This window comes from Poecilia reticulata, linkage group LG1, assembly GCF_000633615.1.
Source record: "Poecilia reticulata strain Guanapo linkage group LG1, Guppy_female_1.0+MT, whole genome shotgun sequence".
Classification (NCBI taxonomy): Eukaryota; Metazoa; Chordata; class Actinopteri; order Cyprinodontiformes; family Poeciliidae; genus Poecilia; species Poecilia reticulata.
In genome coordinates, this window is record NC_024331.1 from 26,422,885 (window position 1) to 26,448,597 (window position 25,713).

Consider the following 25,713-nt stretch of genomic DNA (forward strand, 5'->3'; position numbering starts at 1 on the left):
CCTTAATAGTATTTAAAAAGTACTTGTTCCATTGAAAGATTATTTCCCTTATAATGCAAATAATCTGCCGATGGGCAAGTAATTATTTCCCATTTTTAAGGAATTATTGACTTAAAACAACCTCTGGCATCTTGCTGAAATATTACTCTCAGTTAGTTTTGTCTTATTTCAAGTGTATTAAAGATATTTACTTTAGAAACTTGACCCAAAGTACTTGCAGCGTAGGAAGAAAAACCCACCAGAAGTCAGGTTTTAAATGTGGGTTGTGTTTCTCTTACAGTCGATTCTCTGTGGATGCGTCTGTTGGGTTTTCCCAGCGCCTCAATGATCTCCAGGGCGTACAGCAGCTTGTGGGGACTTTTAATCCTCAACAGCTCCTTCCAACAAAGGCCCTCCCCGCTCTGCAGTTGCAGAAAAAGTGAGTTTTAGTGTTTTGTTGTTGTCTGGAACTGACTCATGGGAACGATCTGTTCGTTGTTGTGACTAACCGCCTCATCTGAGATGTTCTGGAAGGCCTGCAGCATCTTGGGACACGTAGGGAGGAGCATCAGCAGCTCCCAAACCCGACGGGACAGATTCTCTGCGTGGAGGTGGAGCTCCTCGCAGCGTGCGCTCTGGATTAAACACACACAAGTTTACAGGCTAGAAAAGCACTAAATGTAATAAACGGAGAGGGGGGTGACAGCTGCAGCACCTCTGGGCTCTCCTGCAGCTTCTCTGTGTTTGGACTGGGAGGTTTGAAACAGGCCAGCATCTCCAGCAGGTCGAACAGCGTGGTGAGGTGTGGCTCCTGGAGGAGCAGCAGCATGGGGATGTGCTCCTTCTGCGGCGGAGGCAGACAGGAAGCCGGCAGCTGGACGCCCTCCCCCTTCCTCTCCCTCCGTGGCGCTCCCAGAGAGACGAACACCATCTGCGGACGGACCCACAGACATGACGTAGCAACGGGTCACCCGGAATCGGGAGCGTTTTTTTTCTGTAAACCGTTGTGACGAGTCACCTGCATGTCTTTGAATCCCAGCTCATGCAGAGTCTTTTCGTCGTAATCTGTAGTGAGTTCGTGGCCGGAGGAGATCATTCGAACTGGTCCCATCAAACCACCTGCAGGGCACAAAACAGGTGTAAAACACGCTGCTGGGACACTGGCAGCAGCTTAACAGTAACCTTGAACAGGTTAGAATAGGCATATGGGCCAATCGAAACATGATCAATACATTTTTTGTAAAGTATAATGAGATTTTAAAGTTTCTTTCAGAATGAGCCTCTTAATGCGTCTTGTCACTTTAAATCGAAATAAGCGGCTGTTAGCCACACCCCCATCTCACAGTTTGTGTCAACGTTATTTAATGTCCCTTCGGAATCAATAAAGTATTGTTGATTTGAATTGAATTTGTTTACACTCGTGCGTGCAAATGGCTGCAAATAGATCCACAATTACACAACCGTACATCTTTGAAAAGCACAAGTAGCGCTTTCTGCACAAACAACAAGAATGAAGGAAGTGGTTTCTGGATGGTAAGTCAACAAAACAAAACTTGTCTTTTCCAACAGCCATTGTACAGCAAATAAAGCGGTAAAACCAGCTGACCAAACGGGTTGCTAGGTAAGCGCTCGGCTGGGGTTGCTAGGTAACACTGCAGTGCCTGTTGATTGCAACTCAACAAGCAGGACGTTTTTAAGTTTAAAAATATTAAACTTATACAAAAAAAACAGATGGGTGGGCTGTTTTTAGAAGCAGTAGAGATCTAAATGAAAGCATAAAAATGTGCAAAATGTGAATTTTGCGCAACAGTTCTTCTTTAAGAATTGAATAAGCACAATAAAAGGTTAGTCGACCTGGGAAGTCGCCCTGCTGCCGGCTGCTCTGACCAAACTCCTGCAGCTGCGCCTGCTGGTTCATCTGCTCCTTCTGCAGGTTCTCGTACCAGTGGGTCACCTCAGCCCGGAGGTCAGCGACCTGATCACTGGGATACATCTCAATGGTCATCTGTAAAACAACAAAAACAGCTCAGTCTGGGCCATCTAATGTAAGAGACGGTGGTGAACACCGTCTGAAGTCAAATTTCCCACTGGGAAACTGAGAGCAGCTCCAACTACACCCAGTTATGACTTATACGGCAGACTACACTTTTCAATATGGCTGCTTCTCACATAAACAGTTATAAGCTGTGGTGGAAATATGTTTATTTTATAAGACGTATACATGTAACAGTGTGTCTTAAATCAAATCAATCAACAAATTAAAAGTGTTTGCTTATGGAAAATAAAGCTTAAAATTATGTTTGTGAGAAACAATACCTGCATTTTTATTATAAATGTGCACAAAACTTTGCCAATATTACACTAATGTTGGGGGGGGGGAACACAATGTCACAATTGCATTAAAGAGGAAAATTTTAAAAATCACGTGAATAAGTTTGTTCACTTGACAGGTCATTAAAAAAACATCCTCTTCCCACCACTTCCTGTCGTCTTCTTCATATTTTCCAGCAGTAGCAACATCTGGTTGTGAATTATGATGTGAAAAAAGTGTTTCCATTGTGAAATACACAAATTCTGATACATCCCATAAAAAAACTCACCTTTCTATAGAAAAATGAGTTGTTTTTTTTAAATTGGCATGTTTCTATTGAGCAAAAATATTTTCATAATTCCAATTTGCACAATAATATGGCCAATGGAAATGCAGCTAATATTTATATAGAAATTCTGACTTCTTAACCAGAACATCAGGTCTGACGTCAAAGCCAGTTCCCAGCTAACTGCAACGCAGCATTATTTCTATCCACTTTACACCAACATATCACTTTGTGCAGGTTTATTCCAGTAATTTAAATTTATCTGAATGTGACAAAATGCTAAGAACGTTTCTAGGAGCTGACTGGCTGTGCAGGAAACCCACCTTGTCAGGAAGGCCAGCAGGCTGACAGACGATCCTGAGCGGCAGAGACTGTTTGTCACTCAGAGCTTTCAGATGGCTGCTGATTCCTGTCCCCTCGATCTGCCACTGCCGAAGGTGATACGCAAACCTGCCACAGACAGGACACAATAACATCATAAATAAAGCCAGCTTTCTCCGTTTGGATATTCTTAATGTGGTATTTCTAGGTAAAGTGTGTGTGTGTGTGTGTGTGTGTGTGTGTGTGTGTGTGTGTGTGTGTGTGTGTGTGTGTGTGTGTGTGTGTGTACCTGCGTCGGAAGGCCTCTAGGTGTGTTTTGAGCATGAGCAGCCCCCTCTCGATGCTGGTCAGGCTGGAGTGAGCGTCCTTCTCCAGGTTGGCTGAGGCCATCAGGAGGCTCTCCATGCACTTCCTGATGAACTCCTGCTCCTTCTCCAGTCCCGTCTTACCAGCTGCAAACGCATAAAATTGAGCATTTTCAAAACCCTCAAAAGCAATTAGAGGGAATCTGTTAAATGATTTCAAAGTTCCTGCTTTAAAATCAGGGATGTTCAAACTTTGTACCAAAATAATTGGTTCACAAAAAACATCTTAAAAACTAAAATCACCCAAAATGTTGATTTTCTTTTACCTACTCAACAATAAACTAAAAAACTAAAATCACCTAAAATGTTGATTTTCTTTTACCTACTCAACAATAAACTAAGCATTAACTATTTTAATTTTAAAAAGTAATTAGATTTTTTTTTTTTGTAGGAATGGGATTGCAGAGTCAGAAGTTCAAATAATTCTTTTTCAAGTGTTTGTTAAATAAAATGCATCCAGTTTTCTTATTATTTTGGGCTTGATTGAAGAAAACTGAAAAATATTTTTGTCTAAACTCAGCAAACAAAAACAATGCACTTTAAAAAAAGCATTTCCATTTGCAATGTGCTTCTTTAGGACACCAGTCACAGAAAATAGTGTGATTTGTGTCAATGCAGCTGTATTTTCAAATTCATTGACATTTATTGATGCTTTCATTGAACAAAAGGTGGAGAAAATGGTAAAACAATCAATCCTGACAGTACAGACCATTTCAGGGGTTTTTAATCATCATTACCTGGAGCTTATTGTGAGAAATTCATTACGATACATGATATACAATAAAAATAATAAAAAGATGCCAGAGAGGTTGGAAAAGATGATCAGTTTTTGCTGCATCTAACATTTCTGTAAGTAGAATTTAATTTAAAAGCTGTAGTTTTGTCCTAATTTATTTATTTTTTATGGCCGATAGGGCTGCAAATGAACACAACCGACTCACAGACATCTGCATTTCAGGTGAGCAGATCTGTTAAAACTGACTGACCGTTGATGTAGTAGGAGTTGATGTACTGGATGGCGGCGCGGGAGATGTCAGCAGACTGAGCTCTCAGAGCGATTCCCCACAGCTGGTCCATCCCACACAGCTGGAAACAAACACAGCAGGCGATTGGCTCCATCAGGGACACAGCGGTGCGTTCAGGGTCAGAGAGGAGGGGCTTGGAAAGAACAACACTGTCTTCTTTTCCCCTTTAATAAAATCTGGGCTTCACATAAACCGTTTTCTCACAGCTGTTGCCAACGTAAAGTAGACATGCTGTTAATACTAGACAAATTTCTGTCACTGCTTTTACACTGAACCAACAGAGAAATGCTCTTTTGTAAAACGTTGCCTTCTGAAATTACATTGAGGGCTGATTATGTAAATTGAAAAAAATATCTTAAAAACCTTTATAATGGAGAGTGATTTAGTATCGACTTGGTGGAAATGTTTAAATTTATATTCAAAGTTTGGTATTGTTTGTTGTATTCATCTTTGTTTTTTAGTATTTAATGAAAACAAAAACAAAAAAACACAATTACAACAAAGAAGAAGAAAAGAAAAGAAGAAAACACCCAACAAAGCCCTGTAAAAACTGTCACCTCATAGGTATGCAACAAAAAAAAGCAATTAAGATCATAAAAAACACCAATTTCAAGATTTATGGGAACATGGAAAAAATGTTACTGGTCTGCTATTCCTGAACATTTGTTGATGGTTTATTGGAAAAAGTCAAAGTATTTCCAGGTTTTATGAAATCCATTTTCAGAGCCTCTCATCACATACTTGATTTCCTCTAGTTTTAAGTTATGCAGTTCGTCTTTTATCCAGTTTCACTCTGTGGGTGGAGCAGCATCCTTACATTTAGGAAGAACTATGTGAGCAGAGTGGAAAATGCAATCACCTTTCCACCTCGGGCAGGTAAAGCTAACCCCCCAGGAGGAACCCAAAAAGCTGCATAAATGGGTTTGGAATAACTCCAAATACAGCTGAGAGTGCTTCATCTTTGTTTTTAATTCAACTCTGATACGGTTGAAAAAGTTTATGTGGTATTTTGTTACGTCTTTCCGTAAGTCACTGAAGCAGTTGATTTGAATTTTGTGCGTAATAAAATTTTCATCATGTCTGAAGGATTAAGTCATTTTTGTAATGTTTGTAAAGGGTTTTAATTGTAATGTTTGGTGTGGACCCCAGTCCCTACTATGTCAGACCCTTAGATAAACAAATGAACAGGTTCACCTCGCAGCTGGAGGCGTTGTCCAGGGTGCTGGTGGCGAGGCGAGCCAGGTTGCAGAGGTGCTGGAAGAGGTTGAGGCCGGTCATGCTGATGGTTTCTGGTTTCAGCTGAGGCATCTGGAGACAAACATCAGCGCAGATTAACAAACAGCTGCCGTCCCCATGGAGCGGGGCGGCTTTCCGCTCCAGCGCTATAAAATCCATCCAGCTGAGAACATTTAGGGCTGGAAATATCTGCTGTCACCAATTCATTTCATTCCAGCTCTTAACCAAAACCTGCAACGTTTCATTAAGAGCTTAAAGAGGCAGCGTGTAACTTTTATTTTAAAAACACAAAAATTTTTCTACACATTTGTTGAAACTCGTGACAGTATGACGTGGGGGGAAAATACGAGTTCCTCTGTCTTTTCCCAGAGCTAACGAGAAACAACCAATCAGAGCCAGGAGGAGGGTCATAGCGTTGTCAATCAAGCCTGTGTGCGCCCCGCTCAAACCCTGCACCCCCTTTCTCTCAGCTACGATACCTATTGTGAATGCTAAGGCTAGTTAGCATGGCCAATGACGACAGCAGACAAACGTTTTTCCTGAAACGGTGAATTGCTTCTCCGATATTCACACGTTTAGCAACTTGCTCACACGTTTTAGATAAGTCTCAAATAGCAATAGATTTTTTCATCTTAAAATGCAAAAAGTATAAAAACATTTTTGCATAGTTTTGGCTTAATTACTGCAATTAGTGTGTCGTTCATTCAGCAAATTGCCTTTTCTGAGTTTGTATACTTAATTAGTAAACTAGTTGACAATTATTTCAATAATTGATTCGTCACGATTTATTGTTCAAGCCGTTATACAAAACACACCAAAACCATCAACAACTAAATCTCCCCAGTTTAGCAGAAAATATCTGACATTTTGTTTGTTCTTCAGCCTCGATGCGACATGCGTACCTTCTCCAGAAAAAGGTGCTTGTACGTCTCCATGCCCATGGCGTGCTGGTCCTTGCTGCGAACCTGATTGAGGAACCAGTGCAGCGCATCATCGTAACATTCAGCGTCTTCTACCAGACAGTGCCACAGGATGTCCACCTGCTCCAGACTCAGTCCTGAAAGAGACAGACAGACCCAACAAGAAGACAATTCAAACTCTGCATGCTGGGAAGAACATGGAGCGATTTCTGTTTGGTCAACAATAAAACAGTTAAGAAAAATCCTTAGTAACACTTCAGCGCATCTGGTTTACATTCAGAGTCTGTGTGGAGTCGTGGAACATTTCACGCATCAAGCTCCACGCAATCTGAAGCGTTTAGTGTTTTGAGCGTTTGAAGCACGTCCAGCCAGTGCTGGAGTTGAACAGTCTGAACTTTAACGGCTCAACGTGGAGCGTCAAGCAGGACATAGTGGTGCATTTTCCAATATATTCTCAGAAAAATAAAAAACTATGGAGGATTAACTAATTGTCGCTGGTTGCTCTCGTATAATAATCTAAGAGAGTTTCGACTACAGAGTCAGAAAAGAAAGGACTTTGCTTGGAAGAGGAACAGTGGAATGTCGAGTAAGTTATAACTTTTACTATTTGAAAATATTTCCCCACATTTGAGCTTTCCAAATCCATCCAGAAAAAATGAACGTATTTATTTAGATAAAATATGCAGAAGATGGTGGAAGAGTTTGAGGAACATGTCTGCCAAGGAGATTCCTTTCAACACAGCCTGGAGCGATTTGGACACGTCTGACTTCAAAGTGCAAACGCATCAAACTTGAATCATCAGACACGTTTCTGACGCTCAAAACACGTTCGGTGTGTACGCACCATCAGAAAACTGGATCAGAGTGTGATAATATACAATTTAGATACAAATTAATTAGAAAGAACATAACTAACAAACACGATAAGATTTAAATGCCAGAAGAGTCTGAAAAGAATCCCCAAACCAACATCTGTCTTTCTGAAAGTAGTTTTGTGCTGCAGTCAGTGGAAACCAGCAGCCAGCGGTTTGTTTATATAAAATATTCATGTCCAAGTCGAGGTTTCTGCAGACTGCACAGCAGAAAAGGAAAACAATGTTTCTTTTAAATCCTACATGCTAAATCAGCCTTTCTCCCACACATACGTACCCAGACAAGCGGAGCATTGTTCTCAGCGGAGCAACAAAAGTGTTGTGCCATTGTTTGCCCAAAGATTCAGGAAAACCAGATGCACAATCAGGATCCTATCGTGAAGCTACAATAAAATCTGCTTTTCCTTGAGACCCACTAATAACAACATAAAACGCTGGAGAAACCATTTGACATATTTTCCTATCAAAATGCTTATTTTTTGCACATTTTAATTAACTATTAAGTACTAAAACATCTCAGTTATGTTCAAAGACCAGGGACCTGCAAAAGTATTCATTCAAGTTTATCACATTCTCCGACTTCAAAACCACAAACTTATAACGTTTATTTTGTGGATTTTGTGTAAGCATTAACACAAAGTGGTGTGAAATGCATTGTGGGAAGGAGGGCTCCTGTTTGGGGTTTGCCACAAGTCATCTAGTGGAAACAGCAAACATGTGGATGAAGATAATTTGGGCAAACTCAACCAAAACGTAACATCCAGGACAAAGATTAGGAACTTGGGGAGAAATTCGCTTCCCATCAGGAAGACGACTCTAAACGTAGAGCTAGAGCTGCCAATCAGTGGTTTAGATCAAAAGATATTTCTGTGTCAAAGTCTGGACTGAAATCTAGCTGAGAATCTGTGGCAAGGATTCAAAAATGCAATTTACAGATGATCTTCATCCAGTTTGTCTGAGGTTCATCTTTTCTGAACAGGTAAACCTAGATGCTGTCAGCGACATTTTCCAAGAGACTCATAATGCAGTAAAGATGTTTCTACAAGAACTTGACTCAGAGCGGTGAATAGAAATGTGCTCCATACTTTTATTTAAAAAAGAAAAGTTTTAAAAGTGATGCATTTTTAACTTCCAATTCATATGCACGTCTTTTTAATGATCTAATTATATAAAAGCCCATTGAGACAGGAACATAGTTAGAAACTTTTTGTTTTAAAGGGAATAAAATGAGCAATTAAATGAATTTTAATACTTTTCCTGCAGTACTGGATTATGGTGAGAAACTAAAAACAGAGACTTATGATGTATCCAACACAATTATCGCTTTCAAAACAACAAAAAGCAAAATCCTACAAGCCCTTCCTTTTGCAATGTTCCCATTCTGAACCTACAGCTAAAAAAACTAAACATTTATTGCAAGGAAATGAATGCTGAGTCTAATCAAGACACAAACAAAAGCCTTACTGAAGTGGTCTGGTGATCCCAGCGTTGAGAAGACGCAGGTGAGGAACTGCAGGCGAACCTGCACCTCTGCACTGTGGCTGTACCTGCAACAGCACAAGAAGAGGAGGAGCAATTTGTGTTACCGTCAGGAGACTTAATTAAATAAACTTCAACATCTGAGGCTAGTATAACTACAGAGTTTTGCAGCCTTAAGGGGCTGCAGATAAGCGTAAAAACATACGGTTTCTTTTTAAAAGCTTCATCCTGTTTTGTGTTCATTAGCTGGAAAAAGATCTGGATCCATATTCTCAAAGAATCCCGAGACTAAAAGTGACGTCGTTATAACATCCTTAGAATATTATTTCGGTAAGATAAAAGTTGCTCACAAAGCATTTTAGGAATTAAGAAAATCCATAATGTGACAAAATGCTAGGAGCAAAGAGGAGAACCAAAATCATGAGGATGTAAATAAGGGGCAATTAAACATGTTCATGCTGTGTGGCAATTAATTCAATTTTTAAAGTTTCATCATTGTGATGCTTTTCTTAATCCAGATTAGATTCAATGATTGGTGAATTTCTACCAACTGATTACTGAGGGTGTATTTGTTTTTTGTTGTTGTTTTTTTTGTGTGTGTGTTATTTTAGGAAAGATAGTAAACAAATTATTTTGTTTTTGGTTACGTATGCACATGTTTTCTTTGTCCTCATTGCTTGTCCTTGTTTTTTAACCTGTTTGAAATAAATAAATTCAAATTTAAGACTTTTTAAGATCCTTCTATGACCATTTGGAATGGAATTTAAGACCAGTGTCGCTACAGATGTGTAGAAAAGAAAACTGCAAATGAATAAAATAAATTTTCTTTGCCCATTAAGGATGTAAAAACAATAGCTAGCTTTACCCTTGCTTGACAGCTAGCCAGCAAGGGTCCCATAACTAAAGATACGTGCTAGTTAGCGAGGGTATATTAGCAGCGAGGTGCCAGTAGCTGCAAACTCCTCAAACCACAAAATGCACTGAAGATGTCTGTGCATAACTCAAAGTTTTGTCTAACAGTGTGGCTACAAAAAGCCTAATTTTAAAGGCTTTTTTTAAGGATGCATGGACATCATGTTTGTGAATACGGGCTCTGAATATTGCCCAGTTCCAGTCACCAATTCCAGTGAATCAATTTCAATAACAAAATTAAAATGGTAAATGGTAAATTAACTTCGAATATGTAAGAAATCAAAGTTAGTTGTGGATCAAACCAGTTTTTCTTACCTAAATGTAAAACCCCTTAAAGTTTATATGAAAGTTAAGAGGAACTCCTGAAAACAAAGAGCTATTTCTTGCTAATCAAAGCCGGTCCGGTTTGGGGGAATCGCCCCCGGCAGACTCACAGAGCAAACTTGTGTCGGTGTTCTCGGACTTCTTGGATGTAGTGTTGCAGGTTGTCGAAGAACAGCTTCATCATGTGCAGCTCCTTCTCAGCCCACCTAACAGACACAACAACCAGATCAGCCCAGGCTGCAGGCAGGAAGACTAAAGATGTTTAAATCTCTAAATACTCAAAAGATGAGTCAATTTTCAAAACAGGAAAGTAGCTGCATATTTTATTTAATCTTTGACTTTGGACTTTGATGAAAAAAACCAAACCCCAAACGGAAGTTGGTTAAACCAAACATCATGTGTTAAGAAAAAAAGAAGCTTATTATTGTGCTGCTGTGTTGCCATGGCGCCTGAATAAAGGCTCTGCTGCTTACATAGTAATCCAGTGGGTGTCGTAACTGGAGCCAAACTGCTGGAAAGTGCCAAAAAGTTTAGGAAGTAATCGCAAGGAAACCACAACGGACCTGAGAGGAATGAAGAAGATGGAGTTAAATAATCCACCGGGGACAAGCAGTGAATAAACTTTGGAAGAGTTCAGGGGAATATGTTTTGTTTTACCTAACTGCTAAAGACAGAAACAGCTAAATTACTGATGTCTAATTTTAAAAGCACAAGTTTCATTATGTTTATTGGGGAAAAATTGAAGCATTGCATTACGTGAGTTTGAGTCGTGCTTACCGATGATGGGCCAAGTTGTCAAGGCAACCCTCGATGAAGCGCATTCGGATCTGTCTGTCGGTGAACCAGCAGACCAGAGAACACAGCAGCTTCTCCGCTTCGTTAATCAGACCCTCAGAGAGATGAATCTGAACAGATGTGAAGAAAATTAGAACAACCCAACAATTCCTCAAAACCAACAAGCTGTTTCCTCTCAAAGACCCAGATGTGCCATTTAAGCAGCATGATCTTGTAATTCTGTTCAGGGAACTAATCCCAGTTTCAATCAATAAAATCTTATTGGATCAAATATCTCTTGATCGGGATCTTTAAGGTTAAAAACCAGCTAAAGCCCTACCAGAACAAATTGATGGTAACGTTTTTTTTTTTTCAATCTCAGAATGTCAATCCTGCTCTTTGTTTCTGAGAAAAGTGAAAATACGTACCGCGTCTTCGTCCTGCACCAAATCCCAGAGCAGCGTATTCCCCTTCTTACAGACATTATCGAGGTTGATGTCGGTCACGGCGTGGCTGGAGTACTGATGCTTATGAACAGCTGGGCCTGCAGAACCACACAGAGGGAACCAAACCTTTAAATCTGTCGGGTTTGCAGCTGGATAAGCCGTTTCGTTCAGCAGGCCTCCCTCACCTTGCACCAGGTGCTCATGGTAGATGGAGGCCAGGTTGGGGAGGTGCTGCTGCAGGTGGGAGCTGAGCTCAGCGTGGGAGTTGATCTGGACCAGCTCCTCCTCGCAGCCCGACTCCTCGCCGTCAAAGTCCGCCATGTTTTTCTCTGACTTGGCGCTGACCTGGGAGCTGCTGCAGCTGACGTCATCAGCGCTCAGCATGTCCTCCACCATGGGACTGGAGGAACAATCAATCAATCAGTCAATCAGTCATACTTTAATGATCCCAAAGGGAAATTACAAGAAAGAGAGAATCTTAAAGTAACTTAAGTTATGATTGGCAGCAACACAACTTTTTAAGAATTTCCAAAGTAATTTTTCAAACTTTTCCAGCACAAAAACAAAAATGAAATATTAATAATGAGTAATTAATATTAAATGTGATAATAATGTACATTCTACAACAGGAGCAAGATAAACTAAAATATAACATCCTATCACCTGACTGGTCTAACACATTTAAAAAAAATCAATTAAATGTTATTTTTATAGCACAATTCAGCGACGCGGCAGCTCAAAGTGCTTTAAATCATAAATATAAGGCAACCTTTATTTCAATTACACAGATCAATACGTTTTTGAGCCATAAGGAATAATAGATATTCATTTCATTGAAACAATCCAGAAATGAGCATTTATGCTGTTTATCATTTATCGTGATGAAGAAATTTGATTTATTATTGTCGTCACGAAAAACATTCAGTTAATGATGTTTAAAACCCCTAAAACTGTCTGTACTGTTGGGATTTTCTCCACTGTTTGTCCAATTAAAGTATCAATAAATGTCAATAAATTAAAAAAAAAAAATAGCTCAGTGATACAAATCTGACTTTTTCATGTGGCTGGTGTTGCAGAGAAACCTATTACAAATGAGCCTTTTTTTTCAAGAGCAGTGTATAAAACAACAATTAAATAATTTTATCATGATTTAAAAGTGATAAGTACCAAGTCCATATCGCCCAGCATTACAAAGAAAGTTTAAAAAATATATCTAAAATACGCTTTTGACAAGTTTTCTGGGATTTAGCAAATAGAAATCATTTTGGTGATTCTGCCTGACCTAAAACTTCAGACAGCGGGAAAAGCCGTGTGTCTTTTTATTATGAAAAGGTTTCAGCTAAACTTCAACAACGCTCCTTGGTTGCCTAGCAACAGCCACTGGGGTAACCGGCGCAGCAGCAGTTTCAGGTTTTACTACTGAGCCTCACAACTGCTGAAAAATGAAAAACAAAAACGACGTGGAGTGAAAACCGTTGATAAAAGAGGACAGGTCACACCATCAGTTTGGTAGCATTTCAGATATTTAAAACAAAAAAAAGTAATCAATAACTAAACTATTGATACGATAGTTACTGATACTATCGATACGATAGTTATTGATCGTAACAATACCAGCCCTAATATAATGTTTTGGTTTTTAACCAAACATTAGATTAAAATTTATTACAAAACTGTGCAGATTGAATATCAAGCACTTTCAAGGATGTTATAAATAATTCAAGCACTTTTCAATTGAGATTGAAGCATTTTCAAGGACTTTAAGCATTCGGCATCATCATCAACTTTATTAAATACACAAATATGAGAAAATTATTAGTAATAATAATTTAAAAAATACAAATAAACCCTGGAGCTCAGTTTGGAATAAGAAGCAAATTTAGCTTGATGATAAATTGTCCCAAAATTATTGCGATAAATGATAATATTGTTGTTTTTGAGACCGTAATATATTAATGGAATGATAAAGCAAGTTTAGAGAGTAACAAACTTTAATTTACTTGGAGTTTTGAACCACAAACTCTTACCCTTCGTGGTGGTGGTGGTGATGGTGGTGGTGATGGTGGTGGTGGTGGTGCTGCGGGCCGATGAACCGGCGGCAGTTGAACAGCTCGCTGCTCATGGCCTCTCCCAGAAAGTCCCCGGGCCTGGGCAGGCAGGGCGGCTCCTGGGGCCCCTGGCCCATCTGAGACGGGCTGATGTCCTCCGGCTGCTGCTGGGGCTCCATCGCCTCGGCCCGCGCCGATGACGACGAAGAGCAAGCGTCCAGAAGCCGCATCCGGCCCTCTAAGGAAGTCGACGCCGCCGTTACCATGACAGCGGACGTCTCCGGGCTGAACTGGAGGACTTTGGTCTTGGCTCCTCCCCCTGACCCGATGGAGCCCACGCCGTGAGCCGACCCCTCGCCGAGCGCCTCCCCGGCCTTCCTCTTCCTCGTCTCGGTGTGCCCCTCCTTCTGCTGCCCGTCCTCGGCGTTGGACGCGTTCCCTTCGTCGTCGTCTTCCTCGTCGTCGTCCTCATCCTCCTCGTCGTCCTCCTCCTCCTCGTCTTCCTCCTCCTCCTCCTCCTTCAGGGCCTCGCTGTCGGCCATGTCGTCAGAGTGCAGCTCGCTGCCGGGGCTGCCGGCTGATTGGCTGGCGCGGCTGGAGGCGGCTTCGTTGCTGGAGGCCTCGCTGCGCCCGCTGCTGCTGCCGGGGCCGCTGCTGCCCTCCTCCACGCTGTTGGCCGTCTCGTCGGAGCTTCCCTGCATCGACTCCTGGACGAACGACAGAAACATCCCGTTACTATGGAAACGACTCAGAGCTTTTCTGTCTCAGTGAAAGGGTTAAATTTAGGGCTGAAACGATTAATCGTGATGAATCGATCATTCAAATAATCGCTAACTAATTTGCAGATCGTTAACTGGGCGATTAATTGATAATTGTTCAAATTAAAATGAGATCAATAATTTCCATTCAGATTTTTTTTTTAAAGACATTTTGTTTTACAGAATCTTCACACTTTATTTTACTCCTGATTTCTGCTGTGTGTGTTTTTATTTCTGTTTTATTTATTGTTTATTGCTGTTATTTAAAATATAAGCAACAATATTAGTTTGTGAGAACAAAACTTTAATTTTGCTCTCTACAAAATTAAAGTTGACTGACCTCTAAACCTATATTATTATTCCATTATCAATATATTACAATTTCAAAAAAATCTTTTACTATTTATTGCAATAATTTTTGGACAATTTATCATCAAGCAAAATGTTTTATGGCCTAATTGGAGCATACAGACTCAAAAACAGTCATTAAACCAAAATTGTACACAAAATATAAACATTTTTGCATTTTTAGCTTCATCTGGTTCAAATAATCTCCTATTAAGCACCTTTAGCTGTCCAATTATTAATCAGATAATCAAAAAAAAAAAAAGATCAACCATTCACTGTATTGATATTCAAACATGTTGATGTTAGAAGTATTTGTTACAATTTGCTGCAAATTATCAAGCAAACACTAAAGAAAACTGTTATTGCATTTTAGGCAATAGAATGATTATTTTCTCAATAAAAAGAGGAATTAAATTTGTTGCTTATTTGAATCTTTTAACGCATTTCTAATTTTGTTAAGTTGTTGAATGAAAAATCTGCAGAATGTGCTAATTTTCTACCTGATAAATCGCCAGAATAATCAATTACTAAAATAATTGTCAATGCAACACGTTTAGAAGAAGCTGACCTCAGTATCTGAGAGCCGCTGCTGGCTCCTCTTGCTGCTGGGCACCATCATCTGATCGTCCATCTCCATGTCGCTGCCGCCGCTGTGCTGCGTGTCGCTGTTATCGCTGCTGTCCGGACTGGCAGCCGGAGAGCCTGGAAGCAGAAAACCACCAACTTGAATAATAAAAAACTCTTTAAAAACAAACTGGATTTGATCAAACTTGTAAAGATCAGCTATAACCACCCTCGCTTTTTAAAGCATGTTAAGACTATTGTTGTACAATTGTAATATTTTGCATTCCTTGTTCATGTGTGTGATTTTATACTTTTATCATATTCAAATCATATTCCCTCAAAATGGTCTGTATTGTCAGAATTGTTTGTTTGTTTGTTTGTTTGTTCAAAGATAACATCAATAAATTTGAAAATATGATTAAATGCAGTTACTATGTGTAGTTCAGTGATAGAAATCACACTTCTTACTGAGACTGATGTCCTAAAAAATGTTTTTTCCAAAGCAGGATTTGTATTTTTATTATTCATGAGCCATGCAGTCACAGCTACACAATTACCTAAAAAAAGCAGCAATAAATAGTGATCACAACTTCAAAATATGACAATAAAACGTTTTTTCATGATTCTATAATTATAATTTTCCTTTAGTTTCCGTCCTGATTTACTACATCTGGCTTCTTGTGGCACAGAATAATGATGAATGTCTGACGTCACTGAGGTAAAGGTTTGGATGAAATACAACACGGCCATTTGGACTGCAGACGCTTTAAAAAATGATCGATTTAGTTCCACATCAGGAAGTGGCTCAGATCAGACTGTTTGGGGGTGAGAAGATCAAACTGCCATGAAAAATGTGGGTGCAGGTCACATTTCCCTCCAGTGTGAACAACAGCTGTATCTGTACAGACATTAAATTACACAAACTTTGACTTCATCTACAAATTCATGAAATTCTGCATTTTTATGTATTGTTTTGTCGTAAACTTGTTTTATATGTTTTTTTCTTCTGTTTAAATATGTAACCGATATGTTTTTTAAAAGAAAAAAAAAATCGTAATTCTCATTTTTTGATGGAAGAAGCCTGATAACTTGTTTTTATTGCACTGTGATGTACTGAGGGTCTACAGATGAAAACCAGCCTAACTGGCATACTTTGTAGTGTGCATTGCCCCTTTTGAAATAAATAAACAACAACAATAATTGAGTCAGTTCTGACGACAAGAGGCTACGCTGGATTTAATTTTGACCTATAATTCAGAAAAACACGCACCTCTTTACTTTCACCTCACAATTAAGCCCAACTTTGTGTTGGTCCACCACATAAAATCTCATTAAGATGCATTGAAATTTGTGGCAAAATGTAAAAGGTTAAAGAGAGGAGAATATTTTTCCAATGAATCATCGCTGATTGAAGACAAGGATCCAGACTGACCTTTCTTGTTCCCCATGGGAAGGTTTGTGTTCAGCAGCGAAGCAAAAGAGCTCTGTTTGGAGAGCTGGGCCTTGGCTGCAAGAGCGTTGTTCCACAGAGCCTTTATCAGCATGGAGGCCAGGTACAACGTCTGGGAGGGGGGACAGGAGCGCATCAGGATTTTACAGTTTTAAAGCAGCCTGATGCCGCTTACAGAGAGCATCTGTTCCTGCAGAGTACCTGCTCAGTGTGGGCGCTGGGATGCAGGCCTGACACCAGGTTCAGGACGTGACGGAGAGGCACCGGGTCCAGGTTCTTTATCAACGACGGGAAAAGGTCATGGATGTAGCGGCTGCAGTGTTTCAACTGAAAGCACAAAAAAGAAAGCTGTAAAATATGATTGAGTGTGAATGATTAATCATGACAATTGACTGCTGAAATAATAATCAGCTAAATTGGGAATCAATTCATCGTTAACAGGAGGATACAGACTCTAAAGTATGTTAGCTGAAAAAAAACATTCCCAAAGAAGTAACTAGGTCAAAACTGTAGATTAAAAAGCTACACATTTTGCATTTTATATGGAAAAACCTTCTTTGTCTGTAAAAATATGGTCTTTACAGAAATCCTCAAGTGTTGCAGTTTTAGTTTTGCCTGGTTCAAATTCTGTGAAATTATCCTATTAAGCATCTTTTACTCTCCAGTTATTAATAAGAAACATCAATGAACAGATTAGCCCTACACTGCATTGATGCTAATGGAAGCAGAAAGGTCTTTAATTTAGCTGCAGATGCATTCTTCGCTATGTTGTTGCATTTTAGGCAATACGATTATTTTCTTTTTGTAGAAAAAGTTGTTGAATTAGTTGTTTATTAGCATTTTTAAGATATTTTTAATGTTTTATATATATAAAAAAAGCTTAAGTGGATACATGAAAAATCGGCAGAATGCACCACGTAATCATTAGCTTCAGTCGAAGTGAAAATAAATTACATTTAAATGATCCACAGCCACACAGCACTACTGCTGCGTTACTAAAAGCTGCAGGTTAGCGGTCATGTGAGAATCTGTGTTTTCCTACCTGAGCTGCAGCCCAGATACAGTCTATATGCTGCGTGCTGAGCCGGCCCTCCGCAGCCAAGAAGTTCAGGATCACTTGGCACTGCTTAATGATCTGGAAAACAAATGGAGACACGTGCAGCACTGGGGAAAATGCAACCAGAGGAGAGCAGAAAACCCACCAAGGATAGAAAAGGAGAAACAGAATTAACATGCAACTGTTTACATGTGGGAGGAGCTGAATTTATATGACTGACCTCAATGTGCAAATTGGGTCCGAATATGTGCTCCACCACATTGTTGTGGATTAGCCAGTCTGCTAGCTCCTTTGCTATGGACCTGAAAAGACGAAGAACGGCTTTCTGAATAACTTTCAACGGAGCAAAACAAAATAAAAGCACCCAGAGAAAAACAAAAACAATGTTGATGAGGAGGGATGGATTCTTCCTGTGATCAGGTGGTTTAGGTGTTTTGGCCGACTTACGTTTCTGTGTCAGACACCAGCGACTCGTTGTTGCACACGTCGTTAAATGTGTGGAGCTGATTCTGAGGAGAATCACAGACATGATGATGAACTGGAGTTCATCAAATAAAGCTTTATGCTGACAGAATCACTTTGTACCAAACTATATGCTGCATTACATTACATATTATAGATGAGCATGTCAATCAAAATGACTTTTTAAAAATAACAAAATGTTACTTCATTATAATACACATCGAGTCCGACTAAAGAATTGTTTGAAATATTTGCTTCTTCAATGCCTTTAATTTGTGTATTTAAACATTGTTTTTTATTTTCCGTCTTTCCTTCTTTGAATTGTCTTGATTGAACCCTAAAAAATAAATAAGCTTGTCTTGTATTATATATTTGAACAATTCAAACGTTCCCCATCATTGTTGGTTCTTAATGTAAATAGATTATTTCACTTATAAGAAGATATATTTTCCCATAAGTGAAATAATCTGCCAGTGGAAATTGTGCTTTTTCTAATCAATATTAAGAAATAACTGACTTAAAAAACCTCCTATACTTGTTGGAGCTTTTTTGTCTCGTCTCTTTTGTCTTGAATAAGACAAAAGAGACGAGACAAAAATACTTGGTAAGATTTTATGTTTTTGCAGTGTAAACCAATGGTGGGTAATTAGCTACAAAATCTCTAATTAGTGCATTTCCAAGTAAATTGCACATTCATAAAAACATGGATGAAAGTCATATGGCTAAAGTCCTGGAGAATCCAATTACTTTGCATGAGGATTTTTGTTTTTATTGCTCCACCACAGATGATATTGTAGTGAAAAAATTCATGATTTTTTCAATCAGATAATTAGTTTTCTTCTATTTGTGCTCATGGCGGATGATGCCAGTAGACTTTATTTTACTGGCTCCAATATTAATTACCATAAAGTACAAAGAAAATCAATTACTCCGTGTCTCCTTTTGTGTTTCGACTTCTGTCTTTTAATGGGATCGTGTCTTTGTCAGGCTTGTGGGCTTCCCGAGTCGGACGCAGCATGTGACTGTGTGTCGGGTCTCTTTGTCGTTTGCCGCGTGACTCACCGTGATTTGGCTGAGTCCGGCTAACCGCATGGTGAGAGTGGGAGACATGAAGTATTTGAAGGCGAGGTCCAGGCTCTCCTTATCGAAGCACAGCGCGCTGTCCAGCGGCTCCTTCACTGTGCTCCACATCAGGTCGGCCATGTTGCGGGCGGCGCTTTGGCGCAGCTCCTGGTCGGATAGCTTACACAGGTACCTGCAGGCGGCAAAAAAGCGTTCAGTCCTGCTCATCAACGTAGATAATCCAAAATGCACAAAGGAGAAAGTTTATGCACAGACTACAAAGACACGACGGTTTGTTGTACAGGTTGCCCTCAAGGTCATAAGGTCAGCAGTGGGTTCTAGCCTTAGTTACGCCACAGAAGTTGAAAAAGTTATTAAATTAATTTCTGTCTAAAAATGTGCCGGTAAATGACATAGAAACAAACCAATGTTTTAATAATAATACATTTGATTTGAAGGCGCCTTTCAAAGCACTCAAGGTCATCGAATAGGAAATAAAAACAATAAAACAAAAACAATAAAAGTCATATACCAATATACCAAACACAGTTAAAAAGAAATTCACAGTTTCAAAACTGCTTAAATTTCATGTGTTCACCATTTCTATGCTTTAAAGTCCGTTGTAAGGTGACGGTCAGACACAGTGACCAAGAATTTGTCCAACTTTTTAGAACCACGACTGAAACGATTCATCGGATTAGTGGTGATGAATTGATTATTGAAATAATCGTCAACTAATTCAGTAATCGATTGATTATTAACGGGAGTATTAAGATTTTTTTTAAAATCTATTTGCTGAAAGAACAACAGTAAGGGAACTCATGAACCAAAACTGGACAAAATCCATGAACATTTTGAATTTACGATAAATTTTTTAAAAAAAATCTTCGTCTGTAAATATGTTCTAGCCAAAACTCCTCAAGTGGCATTTTTTGCTTCAGCCGGATCAAATTACTGTAAAAAATAAAATAGATATTTTATTAAGCATCTTTTGCTATCCATTTATTAATCAGTTAAATCCAGAAACACTGGATTTATGTTAAGTCCACCAGAAAGCCGTGAGGTTTTCACATGTTGAAGTATTTTTAGCTGCAGATGCATCCATTGCTGCAAATGATAAACCACTTACTAAAAGAACGCAATAAGATTTTAATTTTCTTATGTAAAAAAGGAATTTAACTATTTGTTTATTTGGATCCCCTAGTGCTTTTCTAATATTGTATAAAAATAATAAAAAATTGTTAGCTGCAGCAAAATAAAACCCCAGAGAAGGAAGTTTAAAGTGATTCAGCATCAAAAGGTTTTAGTGCAAACAGAAGAAGAAGAAGAAAACTTCACACAGGCTGCCGGTAAACATCATAAAATCCTCTGTTAGACTTCAGACATTCAGCAGAACCTCCCTAGTAAAGCTCAGCTTTACTCAACAGAGTAAAGCTAGACTGCCCCGCCCCCACCTGTTGCTGCACAGTCCCAATCAGCTGGTTGAAAAGCTACTACACTTCTTCCTCTCTGACAAGCAAAAAATTTAGCCGTTTAGAATTTTCTATGGTCATGAAAAGCAAAATCACAGGTGGCATAAAAAAAAAAGCACCATCCGTCACTCCTATGAAGATAACTCTTTTAATAAAAAGTTCTCTTTAAAAAATACTCTTTAATAACAGAGTTATCTTTAATAACTCTTAATAAGCTTAGCAACTAATCTAAGAACAGCATGTTTGTCTATTGGACAGCCAACCCAGACAGCCTGAATAATTAACCAGCTAATATAAACTTGTTAGACTTGTGTTGCTCTATAAAGAAACATTATAGACATAAAAACCAAATAAATAGTCTGACAAGAATGTAAATGTAATAATTATTTTGTTTTTTTCACGACATTCTGTACCCACAGAGCATGACGACAGTTTGGGGAGAGGAAATACTTGACAACCCTGTGGTCACTCTGACACTTCCTTTCCCTTTGTTAAAAGAAAAAAAACTGTACCTCTTTGAAACTGGCCCATGCTTCGATGGATCTCACATTAACAAATGTAGCGTCTCTGAATTAGACAACAGCAATGCTCATTTCATTTATTCATCTAGTTTTTGTCGCTCCCCCTCAGTCCCAGGGTGATCACATGTTCCCGGTTTGGACGGACATTTTGTTTCCGTTCCACTAAAAGTGCCTCGTCTTCCTCAAGTGAGGCACATAAAACATTTCCGTCTTATTATTTTTCCTGTGACATGCAGGAGAGGCAGGTATGTACGCATCACATGACCAGGCCTGCCAGAAAAAAAAAACCTGACTGGAAGCCCAGCAACTGTTGCCGTGGTGACAGAAACACTTCCTAGCAACAAACCTATGGCTCTCTGGTATTTGAGAGAGAAAGACGAGTTGTTAAAGCTCAGTGCTCATTTTGTAAAACAGTTCAAGTCTGTTGCCGAGAGCAAACCGGTTGACATTTAAAATCATGTGAAAGTGCAACAAGCAGGACTCCTAAATCAGGTTTGGTGGAGACGCTAATCGGATCGGCCAAAAGCGCACAGACTCTGGCCAGAGCAGCTGTTTTAATGCAGCATTCGATAAAAAGGTCAGCTCCTTAATTACTGGAGAGGGCAAGAACCTGCAGAAAACATTTTAAGCACATTTTAAACAGTGTTTAAAATGACTTACAATAATTATTATCTTTTAAAAAAAACGTGCTAACTCACGTAGCATCAAATAATAAAGAAAGGAAATGCTTATTTACACTGAAAGTAATCACTGCCCTTTTTGGGAAAGCTGCATAAATAGTCATATTTTCAGTTCTGATTTACAGGAGTCAGCACTTTGAGTGTCTCAGGTTTTTGGAAAGGGCATGAAATCTAAATGTTGCCTTTGCAGCTTAGTTCTGGTCCTGAAAGCATTGAAAAGGTCTCCAATAACCTGAGGGTCTGTATGGCTGACCAGCTAATGTATTTAGACTTACAACCATTCAGTGCTCAACAGACCAATAAGGAAATCTGTCCTTTTGCAATCAGTGAGACAATACAGTGAATTTTTTTCTCAGTTTTTTAGCCTCACCGAGTTTCAGTTGAATGTATTAAGTTCACATTTTAGGCCCAAAAATAATCCTGCATTATTCATTCACTGATTTTCTGAGCATACCAAGTAGGTAAATGTGGTGAGACAGAGATATAAAGTTGCACATCAGCACAAGTAAACCTTAACGCCAAATGTGATCTTAGGTCAATCACTTATGTAGCTGCCAAATAAAAAGCAGTAACAGTTCGTCAAGTAAGATTTCAGCCACAGTTGCAGTGGCCAAGAGGTAGAAAAGCGCAGCAAACGGTGAAAGACACAAATTCAAAAAAATTTAAAAAAACGTAGCAATCACAGGAGACGAAGCAAAAATCTATACTCAAAACAAACAAAAAATGCTGCAGCCTCAACAAATGGAAGCAAAATGGAAAATTCTGCAAATGGCAAAAACAACAGCAAGTTTGAAACTTGGTGAACAAAACAGAAATGCTCCAGACCACTAGGGGGAGTGTGGAGTTGGTAATATCCCTCACGTAACTGTGTTGCCGTTTTAAAACATGAGGAGTAGCGTGCCTTTTCTTTCTTCCTCCAGTTTTCTTCTAGATATCGTGTTAAATTATAATATCCCGTCTTTACTGTGAGGCTTCCTCCATATGATTTGACTCCCCCTAGTGATCTGGAGTTTGCAGCGTTTCATAATTGCTGTTTTACCGTGTGCAGCATTTTCCCTTTTTCTTCTGTTTCCTGTGATTGCAGCATTTTAGTTTGTTTTTATTTTGTAGACTGTATTTTTTTGCATCCATGTTCTGTGATTTCAGGCTTTTTTTTGTTTTTTGTTTTTTTGCATCATTTTTCTCTTGTATTTATTTGTTGTGCTTTGGACTTTGCATCATTCATTTGTTTGCTGCACGTTTAGCAGTTTGCTGCAAATTTGCACCCGTCGGCCACCGTACACAGCAGCAGCCAATCCTATGCCAACAATCAACTGGAAGAAGCTTAAAGCTCTTAGGTACCTCCACAGATAAACTTTACTAAAATTAACAAAAAGGCTTGGATCATTTTAAATAATTCAATTACGTCTCAGTCTGTAGTGAAAACAGGTTTTATGTTAAACCAACAAGAAGGACCTACAGCTTGTTTAAAAAGGTGCAAAAACTGTCCAGTGTGCTTTTATTTTCTAATGAAAGTGAATCAGCATGTTTGTAACTTACCGTATTACATAGGTGCGGAAGGGTATGATGTGCTGCATAACTGCAGGAATGTGCAACCATATTCGTATCTGTGGGAGGGTTTAAAAAAAAGAATCGTACTAATTATTCATAACGTCGCACACAGAATTAGTAATAGTACGAGAAAATGGAAGTTTGTTGGAGAAAATATGGAATTAAAGAAAAAAATGCTGCTTTTTCCGATTTCGAGTGAGTATTTTCCTCAGTATATGAGTAAGAGTGCAACTAACAGAACATCTGACTCACATTTGAGACAATTGTGATAAAGGCATGAGCGATGGGGAAGGGGAGGCTCTCTGGTGTGCCCAGCTCAAAGCATTCCTTCATCAGGGAGAGGCCGTGTTTCCCACAAAACAGACAGACGTAGCGAAGTAGATGAAGCGGCACCTCCACGTCCTGAATTAAAAATCAAAGCAGAGTCATAATATGTTCATTTTCCATCCTAACATAAACAAAAATGACCAACAAATCAAATTTACCTTACAAATACACATTTTATTTACTTTAAGCTTTGGCTCAAACCTACTTCTGAAAACAATTCCTTCGTCCATAAAGAAAACATTTTTAAAAATCCAGAAATTAACCAAAGGTGAAAATAGTTATTCCAGGATTTCTGAAGCAAAGTTTTGTTAAAAAGTTATAAGCAGATAATATCTAACCCAGAGTAGAAAACTCTCCTTGAAATCCTCATTTTGTCTTAATATAAGCTTGACTTGTAACATGATGCTAAATGCTAATCTAAGAGTTAAGATCAAAGTTGATTTCGACAGTTTTAAACCAACATCAAAAACATAATAAAAGTTTGGCTAATGCTTTTTCATTAACCTTTAAAATGTTCTCATGTTTGTTTCAGATCATCATTTCCAGAGAAGCTGAGGAATATTTACACAGGAAATGGAGGTGGGAGGACGTGTACGATCAATAATCGTTTTGAAACACAAAGTTTTGTTCACAGAACTACTTTCATGTCACGCTAAATGAACAAAACCGCAACTAAACGAGAAAATACACACGAGATAATTTAGTGCAGTAAAGGGAGGAAAAAACTCCCGTGTCTGGTGAACTGAGTCTGATCCTGCAACATATTGACCAGATGGAAACAAAGCAGCAACAGGAGGACCAATAAGGAAGCCTTGTTACCACACAGATTACGTTACACTTACTGCATTACGTTTTCACTGACAAAACAGTGGGAGGTAAGAAACTTCTGCAACAGTTAACCAAACAAAGCAAAAATACTCAACGGCCCAAAAACAACAGAAACGAGAATGAAAACTATGTCGTCAGTCAGTTCTGACTATTTAAATAAAACCTTTTAGGGACATTTATGTTAGAGATAGATAATATTGTAGCGTGAACAATTAATTGTATGATCTTGAATTCAGATTTTAAGCAAAGAATTCATCCACAAAGTTGAAAAACATCTTTAAATCATCTGAAAAACACAAATATCTGTCACATATCTCAAAACAGAAAACAGGAAGGCTCTTTTTCATAAAAAGTAGAATTAATAGCTTACAGGACGAATTTAAATCTTGCTGATTCACGGAACAAAACAGAGTTAATAAACTGGAAGCCGAAACTTTAGACAATGTCCAAATATGGACATTCAGTACTTTGAGTTTCAGGTTTCTCTGGCCAAACGTCAGAGAACTAACAGCAAGAGACTGCTGGAAAATACAAAATAAAACTTGTTTGTAGATTTGAAGTAAACCTGATTTCACTTTAAAAAAACTGAATGGGATGCAGACAGAACTGGTGACATTTGTTACAAATATTTACAGTAATTACAGTAAGTATTAACTTGTGAGCATCATGTATTAAACTACTAAATTATGAGCATTTTGGACCAAATGTAAAATCTATAGAAGCAGCTGTGTTTTTACTAACTGTGTGGTCCTGAAATGCCAGCTGGTGTTTAGAAATTCTGGCTAAAACACCAAAAAAAAAAAATCTCCCATTTGCAGCTCAGTTTATGAACCACACCCATAAAACTCAACCCAACAGTGAATAACAGATATAACATGCAAAGACATATATATGTATAAATCACAAGCAGAACAAAGCACAAACTGCCCTTACTTCTTCGATGTTTTTAATGTTTTTATCTTTACTTTTCATCTAGTTATTAACTTGTTTTTATTTCTCTTATCTAGGGGTGTGAGAATCCTTGTTAAATGACATCTTAACTAAAACTCTGAGGTGTGAGACGTTTAACTGAAATCCTACAAGGGATGCGGGTTTTAATGTTTTTATCTTTTTTAACATTTTTTCTTTTTCTTTAAAAAAATAAATAAATAAATTCTCTTTGTCTTATTAACTGTTTATTCACTGTCACATGCTGTTTTTATTTTAATTATGTAAAGCACTTTGAAATGCCTTGCTGCTGAAATGTGCTATACAAATAAAATTTCATTGATTGATTGATTGATTTCAAAAGTTTCCATCAATTATGTTTTAATGAGGTTAAAGTAATTTGTGAAG

At 38.6% G+C, this 25,713-nt stretch overlaps 1 protein-coding gene across 2 annotated transcripts in view; it reads right to left on the reverse strand.

Moving 5' to 3' along the window:
- The window catches only part of usp34 (ubiquitin specific peptidase 34), a 65,726-nt gene that overhangs the window by 28,967 nt on the left and 11,046 nt on the right, over window positions 1-25,713 (reverse strand). For both annotated transcript variants that reach the window (XM_008418049.2, XM_017306118.1), the window contains exons 5-30: window positions 23,476-23,625; window positions 23,212-23,279; window positions 19,000-19,192; window positions 17,923-17,984; window positions 17,696-17,777; window positions 17,461-17,553; window positions 16,620-16,745; window positions 16,401-16,530; window positions 14,973-15,106; window positions 13,278-14,005; window positions 11,436-11,650; window positions 11,233-11,348; window positions 10,808-10,935; window positions 10,504-10,593; window positions 10,141-10,236; window positions 8,780-8,862; window positions 6,426-6,580; window positions 5,482-5,595; window positions 4,249-4,348; window positions 3,187-3,349; window positions 2,900-3,026; window positions 1,834-1,984; window positions 998-1,098; window positions 695-910; window positions 489-614; window positions 279-401 (exon numbers count right to left, since the gene is read on the reverse strand). In XM_008418049.2, the coding sequence (XP_008416271.1) occupies window positions 279-401; window positions 489-614; window positions 695-910; window positions 998-1,098; window positions 1,834-1,984; window positions 2,900-3,026; window positions 3,187-3,349; window positions 4,249-4,348; window positions 5,482-5,595; window positions 6,426-6,580; window positions 8,780-8,862; window positions 10,141-10,236; window positions 10,504-10,593; window positions 10,808-10,935; window positions 11,233-11,348; window positions 11,436-11,650; window positions 13,278-14,005; window positions 14,973-15,106; window positions 16,401-16,530; window positions 16,620-16,745; window positions 17,461-17,553; window positions 17,696-17,777; window positions 17,923-17,984; window positions 19,000-19,192; window positions 23,212-23,279; window positions 23,476-23,625 (3,870 nt within the window). The remainder of the gene's footprint in view (window positions 1-278; window positions 402-488; window positions 615-694; window positions 911-997; window positions 1,099-1,833; window positions 1,985-2,899; window positions 3,027-3,186; window positions 3,350-4,248; window positions 4,349-5,481; window positions 5,596-6,425; window positions 6,581-8,779; window positions 8,863-10,140; window positions 10,237-10,503; window positions 10,594-10,807; window positions 10,936-11,232; window positions 11,349-11,435; window positions 11,651-13,277; window positions 14,006-14,972; window positions 15,107-16,400; window positions 16,531-16,619; window positions 16,746-17,460; window positions 17,554-17,695; window positions 17,778-17,922; window positions 17,985-18,999; window positions 19,193-23,211; window positions 23,280-23,475; window positions 23,626-25,713) is intronic.